This window comes from Thalia democratica, chromosome 7 (genome assembly GCF_965202585.1).
Source record: "Thalia democratica chromosome 7, ktThaDemo2.hap1.1, whole genome shotgun sequence".
Lineage (NCBI taxonomy): Eukaryota > Metazoa > Chordata > Thaliacea > Salpida > Salpidae > Thalia > Thalia democratica.
The window spans coordinates 45,199,611-45,210,818 of NC_139171.1; the positions used below are offsets into that span (position 1 = coordinate 45,199,611).

The following is an 11,208-nucleotide window of genomic DNA, read 5'->3' on the forward strand; positions in this document are numbered from 1 at the left end:
TTTCAAAAATTTTAACTAAATTGCATATTTTTTATCTTTATTTGTATATAGTGAAAATAATATATCTTTTAACTTATATATATTAGTTATTTTGCTAAAGAAAATCTTGCTTTTTTACAACTGTGACTTTTAAAGTATAGCTTTACAAATTATTGACTTTAAAAAACTGTTAATAAAACATTATATGGTTTTTAACATTATCGCTACTTCATATTACCTTTTAACTTTAAATATATTTTTTACTATAATACTTTAAATTTATAAAACTTCATAGTCCAAAAAAAAAACACTATGCTTAAAAAGAATAATTAATAAAAAAAAGTTTTGATTAAAAAAATCATTGCATATATGAGTATTAGAATTTAAGCACTTTTAAAATTAAAAATAAGACAAAAATTGCAAAACAAATATGAGTTGTATTTTTGACAAAATATTAAAGTAAATTTTGGTTTTAAAGATTTAAAACTCAACTTTATGATTGTTTTATAATATTAAAAAGCTGCAAAAAGCATAAACAGAACAAAGAAAGACGAAATAAAAACAAAGTTAGATGAGCATTTTTTCAAGTATGAACGTGATACATTTTTTTCTGTTGTAAAGCCATCTTTACGTATTTCGCAAGAGTCTCCTAAAAGATAAATTAAAATTTTGTGAACAACGTTGATTATAATAAGTTATACTTGTATAATTGTGCATAATACTATTTTTAGATAAAAATAAATAAGTTTTGTCTTGTAAGTAATAAAGATTAAAAAAATAGTCTACAAAAAAAAACTATAAAGGTAAAAAAGTCCACACAAAATAATTAAATAAAACCATAAACACTTGAGATCTAGGTATTTTTTTATACATGCTTTAAATAAGTTATTTTCAATAAGAACTTAAAATAGCAAATTGAAGTTTATAGTTCAATACTTTGTAAAATAAAAAAGTAAAGAAAAATTATATAACTTCAATGTAACAATTTAAGACAATTATAACAATTGGTATTTGATTAATAAAATTTACTTGAATTATATCTAATTTAATATATATATATTAAGGGGTAGCTGTCAAATTTGCACGAGCAAACAAAATTTTACGAGGGGAAAAAATTGCACGAGGGCACAAAACTGCACGAAGATACATTTGCACGAAGACACTTTTGCACGAGGGGATAAAATTGCACGAAGATAAAATTGCACAAAGACACTTTTGTACGAGCAGACAACTTTGCACGGGTTGAATTTTTTTTTTTGATAATTATTCTAATAAATTATTTATTTTTAAATTAAATTATTTTTTTTCTATCACTTTTACCCCTAACCCTTATCCTCGGCCGGTAACTTTTTTTTTATTATTGTTAACATTACTTAAAAAAATTTTTTTTTCACCATAACTGTTACCTCTAACCGTTACCCTCCGTCGGTAACTTATTTCGTTTTAAAATAATTTAATTTAATTTATTTTATTATTCTTTCTATAATAATTTTGGTTAGTTATTTTTTTATATTTTCACTATCACTATTAACCCTAATCGTTACCCTCTTAATTTATTATTATTTTTTAAATTTATTTTTTAGTTTTTTTCTGTATTTTTTATTGCTCTCGTGCAAAAATGACCCTACGTGCAAAATTGTCCCATGGTGCAAATTAGTCTTTGTGCAATTTTGTTACCTCGTGCAAAAGTATCTTCGTGCGATTTTGTGCCCTCGTGATTTTTTATATTCGTGTAATTTAGTCCCTTCGTGCAGTTTTGACCCGTTCTTATATTTAGAGTTTTTTAGAATGCATGAATATTTTAGAATGAATTGAATAAAGAACTAAGAATTTGAATTTGTCTCATTAATATAATGTATATATATATATATATTAATGCAACAAAAAAAACAGCTAATTTTCGATTTTTTTACAATATTTATTAGATTTTTAGTATTAGGCACTCATCAAATTCTTAAATAACGTTTTGATTCAAACTTTTTTAGGTGGTTTTAGTTTTGTGTGTGTCAAACTTATATATAGTTCTAATATGTAACTGTATTAATATTTATTGTATAAATTTTGAAAAAGTTAAACGAACCTTCGAAGTTTTCCAAACAACTACAAAAATATTTTAATTCAGAATTTAACTTGCAAAAACCTCCATTTAAACAAAATGTTCCAATACCACAAAAGTATACAGTGGACCATTTTGTGTTTAAGTTTTGGTATTTTGTAAACGGAAAAATAATTGCTGATGTTTCTGTACTTTCGGTTACTTTATTACTTTTTGTAAATTTGTTGTGCAGTTTTTTTGTTGTATATTCATTAGTTAGGGTGGATACTTTTCTTTTTTCAGTCTTTTCTTCATTGATACTTTGTGTTGGTGCTATCGTAGTCTGTAACATAATTGCTTGGCTTGTTTCTTTCTTGTTATTAACTGGTATTACATCTGGCTCTACAATACAACCAACTATTTCATCACTATAGTCGCCACAATCATTGTAACCGTCGCAACGAAACTCTGCTGGTATGCACCTAAGATTTATGCATTCAAATAGATGTGAATGTTTGCAAGCTGAAAAATAAAATAAAAGCTTGGTAAATTTAGTTTAAAAAGAGACTTTTGTTTGCAAATACTTTCGAATAATGACATAAAATCTATAAAATCTTAAGAGTTGTATGGAGTATGTAGAAATTATAACGTACTTAGGGGAAAAGTATAAAGGGAAACCGTGTACATTATTTAATTAAGTAAGAAGCATTTATATCTATAAAATGAAATATAACGTAACAAGGCGTTAAATGTTAGTGATCTAAACAAGCGGAGCTCATTGTAAATTCAAAACAAATGTTTTTTTTATATACGTAAATCTTTTACTGACTCTTTAGAGCTTTTAGTATTTTATAAGCAGTTAATTTATGTAAGTCAATAAAGTCTTAGCGCAAGAAAAAAACAGTTGTTTATGGTCAGTAATTATATTTTGAAGTTATTACGACTGAAGAATAATGTTTTTTAGTTAGTTTTTATAAAAATATTTCAAATTGGACAACTATTTCCAGTTTTTGTTAAATTTTACCGTTAAGTATGAAAATTTAGTTTTATGCAATTCCTGAAAATTAAAACTTTGCAAAAATATTTTTTTAAGTAAAAAAATAACTAACAATAAACTAAAAGGAATTTTTATAAATATATTTTAGTAAAGCTTTTTTTAACCTTTTTTTTAGTTTTGAAATCAAAGTGAATATCGGTGTCTAACAGAGTATAAGCTTGGACTTACATATGCCATGAGACAAGTTCAGTTTAACATAAACTTTTTATCATACCACTTCGATCATCAGACCAAAAGTTTTCGGTAGATTGAGACCCTGGTTTTGTTTTGAGTTAAATTTGTCGCAACCGAAATACTTGCAGTCGTCAATCTACAAACATCTTATGATGTTTTACCATCAAGCTACGTTTGCTGTTATAATCAGTAAATGTAAGTCTAGGCTTAAGCTCTGTTAGACTTTCGCCGATATTTTGTTTAAATCATTTTGAAACGAGCGTACCAGTTTTTTTGCCAAGTGGATAATGAATTAAACGTTACATGGCAATCATAAAATGCTTACAAACAGATCATACCAGCAAATGGTAACCTCATGGTAAATCATGATATAGTGTTTGTATATTGATAACTGCAAGTTTTTCGGTTGTAACTGACTGACTTGTTTCTACAAAAATTAAACCCGGGTCTAAGTCAACCGAAAGCTAACGATCGAAGTGGTATCGTCAAACCTTAATGTTAGTATGGATTTAAAAACTCATTTTTTTGAACTATAAATTGTTTTAAACTTTTAGTAGTTCTACTTTGGCTACTGTACAAAACTATATTAGCATTGTCCAATTAAACAAACTTAAAACATAAATCTTGTAATGTTAGTATTTTAAATTATTAAGTTAATGATATATTCAATGATAAATTTATCATTGAATCATTTTCCTTTTTAAGTCGAGAACTTTGATTGCAACCTTTAAAGCAAAAAGTACGCAGTTAATGATATATTAGGAGTTTTGTATTAATGTTTAAGACTTATTTATTGCTAATTTCAACTTAAATAATTTCTTTGCTTAAATAAAACTCACTGCAATTTTGTTCGTCGTTTCCATTTGAGCAATCGTTATAACCGTCACAAACAAGAGACTTATCAATACAATCATTTATAGATGTTTTACAATCAAATAAACCTTTTTCATTGCATTTAGAAAAGTACTCATCTGATTTTGTTGAGGTTAAAGGCGAAGAAATTGCTGTAGATAATTTTAAGATATCTAAACTTTGTTTTGTTTTATCATTTTCTACCGTTGAAAAATAAAGTTTATCTTTGGTTGGTGAAGTTGGAATCGTTGTTACTAGTTTTGAATTTGAATATAAGTATTCTATATTGTTTAAATTATCCGTTATATATTGACTAGTAGAAGGTTTAATTGTTGTTAAAAGCGGCCTAATTTTAGTATTTGTTGAAGGAGCTTGCTTTTCTGTAGGCACACTTTTATTTGTTATTGACTGTTTAGTTGATATATCTTCAACAACTTTTGTACTTCTTGGAGATGTTTTTATTACAGATGGCTTATTTGACGTTACATGAATATAAGGAATTGAAATAGTTTTTGATATATGCATAGAATAAGGTGGTAAAGTAGGTGGAAGCACAATGTTTGGGCTTTGAACTGTACTAACGAATTTTGTTTTGATTGTACTTTTTAATTTTTCAGTCACAATTTTTTTCGAGAAGGGTTTGTTTTTTTCTGTAGTAGCTAGAAAAATTTATAAATTTTAAATTTTTTATAACAATAAAACTAAGCATTATAAAATTAAAAAAGTTGGTTGCTTAAAATTATACTTTTAGTAGGTTAATTATTAAAACTATTATTATACAGTTTCAACAAATCGTAATATAAATTTTTGGTTTTTAAAGGTAAGCAAACATAAAAATACCTTAAATAACTATTAGAAATTCAGAACTATGCTATAAAATTATTTTAGGCGATTATTCTTTACATATTTAATGACAACATTTACTAAGTTTTCAAATGCATTTAATGTAAGTCTAATGGTAAAGTTTTGAGACTTGTATACAACTTTGTTAAACTACTTTTAAACTGTTTTAGAAAACAATGTAGTAAATTTAGTTATAGACACACTAGAATGCTTTCATCAAATGCAAGAAAAGTTTTATTTCAAAAAAAAAAAAGTAATTTTATTGTTGCTTTAAGTCATGTACTTAAAGCAATTATTTGGTTAGTAATTTTAATTTAATTACGAATTAGTTCTTAATGTTGATTAGAATAATAAAATCTTTAAATTCAAAGTCTAACATATTAACAAATATATAGTAGTTATAAACTAACTATCAGCATCAAGTATAATTTTTGTTGTTGAAAGTGTTGTTTTTTCGTTTGCAACTGAATTAAAATCTGAATATTTAAAGTTATAGAGTTATGTTGTTTTTAATTAAATTTAATCTTATCATTTTGTTATGCTTTTGAACTTAAAAGTATGCACGAAGATAGCTATAAGAATTTTAGGGAAAAAAGTTATTAAAAAAAGAACATACTTGAAAAACACATCGTATTTTTTATTTCTTTTATCTTGGTTAACATTTTCTAAAATTAAATTTTCAGTACTTGATTTCATTGAAGCTAATAAGATTAACAGTAGAACAAAGTAAATAAAAATCAACTAAAAAACAATTAATAAAAATGTTTTTAATAAAAGTTTTATCACTAAAATACAATAAGTAAAGTAAAAATCAGTATAAACAGTATTATTTGTCAGCACGTGATTATTGAAGATCAATAATTAATGTTAAATAATATATTCAAGTTGTTTACTTTTGTTTTAAAATTGGTAAAAATTAACATTGTTTAACTTAAAAAAATATGTATGAAATATTAAAACAGTGTATAGAGCACAATTTTAGAATCATTAAAAAAAATTATTAACGTATTGAATGCGGTGGTTTTTAAATGAACACTAGATATTTCAAATATGTTTTTAACAACACTTGAAATACACAACAGTTATTTTACTTTTACATACATATCATTTTCTATGACGTAACAAGATTCAGAAAAACTTTATTTAGAATTTTTCAACTCATCATTTAAAAATGTTAGTAGACAAATAACAAAAAATCAATAGTATAAATCATTGCCACACAATGCTTAATCTACTAAAAAGCACTTGAGCTAGCACTCCTTTTTGTGCACTCCTTGCTTCATCGTAAGTTTGAGATAAATTTTTGTTAATAACTGAACTTTTCAATAACTTACTTTGTCAATCACTATTAGTATTTTAAAATTCCGTTTACCTGATTGTACACAAACTTATAAAAAAAATATATCAACATTTTAAAAGTCTAATTTTTACTTTTTATCAAGTTTAAAAGGTGTTATTAAAAGTAATTCATTGAAAAACTGTTCTGCTTTTATTAGTAAAAAAAAGTAGTTGTAGTCAACTTTTTATTAAGAAGTTGTATGTTTAAAACTATGCATTAAAAAAAAACATTAATTCTAAAGACTTAAGTTTTTGATCAAATGGATGGTTCATTAATCTAAGTCTTTGAAAGTTGTTTATAGGTAACTTTTGTTTTACATTTTTAGTACCGTTTATTGGAATGTTGTAGAGTTAAATATAATTTTTTTAACCTTAAAGAAGAGCATAGTCTTTTATAACTAACAATGTTGTTAAAAAAGTATTGTTCATAAAAATAGCATATCTATTTTTTAATATAATTTAAGAACATTAAGACTTTGAACATACAGTACTACGAAAAAAACACTTACAACATAGAAGAAAATAAAACTAGAAATTAAAAATTGTAAATAATATAAGTTAGTTTAATATAGCTACAGTACTATGTTTGTTACATTGGATTTTTTTACACTTAGTTTTGGAATTTAACCTTTGTTGTTTAAGCTATTAAAGAGTTATTTCTGTAGTTTTTTATGATTAAAAAATTTTAAAGGTGACTTTTGTAATTTATAAAAGAAAAAACTTCTTTTTTTATTTAACGTAAACTAAAATTAAAAAATAAATGCATAAAAAGTACTACATATGGTAAATTTCTTTATTTCAAAATGTTTGCAATGACAAGCTTGTTAGTTTAATTAAAATAGTAACAAGTAAAAATGTTTAGTTTTAAACTTTGTTGTACCTTTAAAGTGGTTTCTAACTTCAGAAAAAGTGAGTATGACAATTTGTATACATATATATACATATGAGAACAAAATGTATTATAAGTACTTTTTATTTAACATAAAAACTGTTAAAAAATGCTTGTTTTATCCGATTGCAAAATTGATTTGAAAAAAATAAGTAGAGGTTAAATTTCATGCAGTTATTTTATAAAATTTAAAAGTTCTTAGACTTTAATTAGTTGTTAAACTTTATATATAACAACTAAATATTTATTGTTTAGACTATACTTAACTCTTATTTTTCTAAAAACTATTTATAGTCATTAGTTTAAGTTTTGCTACCATACTGCAAACATAAAGTTAATTGCATAAACTATAAAATTTCAAAAAAATGCTTACAAATACAGCAAGTAATTACAATTAAAGAGGGTACTCGAACACACTTTGTACATAAGCAAAACTTCAATTTGTAGTCATGCATTTTAGTAAAAACTATGATTTTTGTTATTTAGTAATAAAGTTGCTTCAAAAAATGAAATGTCTAAAATAAAACAAAAAACAAAATTTCATCACATGTTTATTTATTTTTTGTTAACCAAAATAACTTTAATCAATATTATGTATTCAACTTAAATCAGTTGGCTTATATCAGTTCTAGAATATAAAACGTCGTTTATACATTACTCAGTTTTTTTAAAAACAGCGTTTTAAAATAAATGATTGGTGAGCTAAGCTGGTAATACTGTTACACAAAAAATAATTCTACTTTGCTTGGACTTTTTGTAATCTACACTACACGTCTAATACTAATTTAGATATAAAAAGTAACATCCATGTTCAACTTTAAGTCATCTTTGTATTTAATGAAAGTATCTTTTAAATGGTCATCGTTCTTTTCCATTATAATATGAAGCTTAACTAGCTCGCTATCATTCGTAAATGACTTGTCAAACTTTGTTTGATAGTCTATCAACTTGCTTACTTCTTTTATGAGTTTTAATAAGCTATGTTTAACTTTTATTTTAAAATCTTCATGAATAGTTTGTGAGTATACACGGTTGTGGTAGCTGTAGTTAGTTTTTATACTGTTTTTATTTTTTTCAAGGTCCATCTTGTTTAGAAATGATATATTAGAGTCAATACTGTGATAGTTCGACCGAATTTCATCTTTTTTGTTTTGAAAAAACTTGAACTTTTTTCCAGTTAAGCGGCTTTGAGCTATACAACATGAAATAACTTAAAGACTAAAACTTTAACTTAAACTAAGGAAAAAGAAATCGTTAAACAACAATTTTTTTAATTTTAGATTAAAATGATTAGTTTTGTATTATGTCAAGTATTAAATGATAAAATATTGTAATATCTAAAAAACCAAATAATAAAAACACAACCCTTTTATGAAAAGAAAGAAAATTTAATGTAAGGTTTACTGATACTTATCAACAATCTTAGGCCTTTTTGGACTGTTTATGCTGATCTAGGTTTGTATAGTATTTATTTGTTTCACATTAAAATGTTTAAAAGAATACGTACGTAGGTCTGTTATCAATTTTTAATTTTATAACAGTCTATTTACCAGCATAATTTAAGGATAAAAAGTTTAACACATTATGACACTTTGATCCTTATTACTTTTATTAAAATTAAAAGACCTAAAACAAAACTGACCACCACAATCGTTTTCATCTTCTCCGCTGTTGCAGTCAGGAAAACCATCGCACTTCATAAACTTATGGATGCAGCTTCCATCACCACATTGAAACTCATTTGTGGTACAATCATCATCGTAAAAATAATCATCGTAAAAGTTGTTCTCGTCTTTAGAGCTTCTACGAGATGGGTCTGTTAAATAATCATTGCCTTCGATAAATGGCTTGATTTTAGAAATTGGAGTTTTCGAAGTCACAAGTGTTGTAGTTTCTGGGTTGTAATAATCAAACCCATCATCGTCAGAAATTTCTTTTCCATACGCTAAAGATATTAAGTTATTATATATATTTTTTTAACTTTTCATCACATTTTTAGAGCTGTATCAACAAACTTTCACATGTGTCTCTGGTTTCATCTATTCCACTCTTACAGTCTTTTTTTCTGTCACAAAGTTGTTCAATATCTAAATATTTTCCATCACATTCGAAATCTGCGTACTCATAGTCGTCGTACGTGTCGTTTGAAAAATAGTCGTTTTCATAAATAGTTCCGTCATTGTAAGTGTCATTGTTAAAATTGTAGTCTTTTTCACTATAGTAGTAGTCTTTGTTGTAATCTGCTTCTTTGTCGTTGAAGTCTTTAAAAGATGTTTTTCTTTATGAATTAGTATTTATATGTTAAAGTTATTATAAAAATATTTAAAACAGTATAATAGGTATGTATGTCTAACATTAATCGTTTTCCTATATTTTCTTAACTAACTTAAATTTCTTAACTTTGGTTTATAGTTTACTCTTTTTTTTTAACTTTAATAGTCTAAATGAATTTGTAATTGAGTTATTTGATTCTCTGCTTCTGCTTCTTATTAAGAAAAAAAAAAGATTGTTATAATTAAACAACACTAAGAGATTTTATTTATTTAGATTAGATTATTTAGATTAGACTTTATTTATAAAGCTAATACAATAAAAGTTCTATGACAAAATAATTACTTTCTTCGAAGTAATTTTCGTTATTTTCTAATTTTTTTGCAACATAGTCTGTTAAACCCTTAAATGAAGAATTTCTTTTACTGTCTAAATCTAGATCCATCGACGAAATTTTATCGGCTGACTCTAGTTTTGAAATTTTTTCTTTGTTTTTTACATCATATTCGTTATCTAAAGAGTTTTCTACAAATCCATCGTTCATTATTTTGTTGAAATTTTTATCCAAATCAGCATCTACACATAATTAATGATATACATTTCAGTCGGATTCAAACTATATCAGTATACTAATTTATAAAGAAAGTTTATAGTAATTGAAATTTAAATTAAATTTACTCTAAATAATATGTAGAGTATATACACAATTAAACAAACCTTTCGTTGGTGCACCAGATAAACTTGAAAATAATACAACTAAAAAAAACACTTTGACGATTTTGTATCTTAAGACCATTCAGATACTTATTATAGAACTGTGTTTTTTTTTTTTTTTGGAAAAATGAAATACTTTAAAAATCTGTCAAAGTATCATTATATAGATACTTTTTATTTAAGAAATTACGTTTATGCTTTCCACGGTAAACAAAAGTAAGTATGACTTCGAATAAGTTTTAAGTACACCTTGTTGTGCAAAAAATGTGCACCGTAAGTGTAGATTAACTTAACTTTAATAAAATACTATTTGATCAATTAAAATTTTTTAACAACATTAGTATGAAAATTAAATAAAAACTGATTACACATAGACTTATAAAAAGCTTGTTGAAAAATATTAAAACAAGCAAGAGTTTCAATACATCATACATAATTTTTTTACAAAACTAGTTAAAGTACTGAATGGTGTATAGTTTACTGCGCTTACACAATTAATCAAAACAAATTCCTGGGAACAAATGAACTAAATGAAATTCAACATTGAACTTATTATACTAAACGAGAGAAAAAAAAAAGAAAAAACATAGACATCATGACATGTTAGAATAACTGTAATATAAAAACAAAATATTTGTAATTATAAAACTACATATATAAAACATAGTGAAAACTCTTTACAGTTTTTGTAGGTAACTTATACAATTATATATTTCTTATTTCTTAGTTATGTCTTTATATATTTCACCAGGTAAAATCTTGTCAACTTTTATAATGTTGTATTTTAGGAAAAAATACCAGTTTAACCTATATTTAGTCTTTAGTGTACTAATATAATATTTATTAAAATACTGTTTGTCAAGTTTTTATTTCAACTCAAAAATGTTTTAAAGTAAAAAGTACATAAAAAATTAAGCTTAAACTAGTCATGGTTTTCAAAGTTTCTAACTGCAAACATAGATTTAAAAATAATTTTTCAAACCTAATTTAAAAATGAACATTAAACTAAAAACCGTCGGTTGCAGTTCTAAGGCGTTTCTGATTGGCTAATAGTTG

At 24.7% G+C, this 11,208-nt stretch overlaps 1 protein-coding gene across 4 annotated transcripts; it reads right to left on the reverse strand.

Annotated features, from left to right (window-relative positions):
- Positions 1-348: 348 nt before the first annotated feature.
- On the reverse strand, positions 349-10,297 carry LOC145840294 (uncharacterized). 4 transcript variants are annotated; one of them, XM_082947496.1, is made up of 8 exons: positions 10,156-10,297; positions 9,841-10,014; positions 9,183-9,428; positions 8,810-9,112; positions 5,351-5,416; positions 4,085-4,756; positions 2,060-2,536; positions 349-628 (listed from the first exon to the last, which is right to left on the reverse strand). In XM_082947496.1, the coding sequence occupies exons 1-8, from the start codon at positions 10,232-10,234 to the stop codon at positions 492-494; spliced, it is 2,154 nt and encodes a 717-aa protein (XP_082803622.1). In that variant the 5' UTR covers positions 10,235-10,297; the 3' UTR covers positions 349-491. The 4 variants fall into 4 exon arrangements, with proteins under 4 accessions (XP_082803622.1, XP_082803621.1, XP_082803620.1 ...); XM_082947495.1 differs by having other exon boundaries at positions 5,351-5,404; positions 9,784-10,014; XM_082947494.1 differs by having other exon boundaries at positions 9,784-10,014.
- Positions 10,298-11,208: the final 911 nt, after the last annotated feature.

Excerpts from the sequence above, each read along its gene's own strand:
- LOC145840294 (XM_082947494.1), bottom strand. The coding sequence starts at position 10,234 with ATGGTCTTAAGATACAAAATCGTCAAAGTGTTTTTTTTAGTTGTATTA. Across the intron at positions 2,537-4,084 it reads AAACGACGAACAAAATTGCA|CTTGCAAACATTCACATCTA; the intron begins GTGAGTTTTATT and ends TTTATTTTTCAG. Across the intron at positions 629-2,059 it reads TTGTTTGGAAAACTTCGAAG|GAGACTCTTGCGAAATACGT; the intron begins GTTCGTTTAACT and ends TTTATCTTTTAG.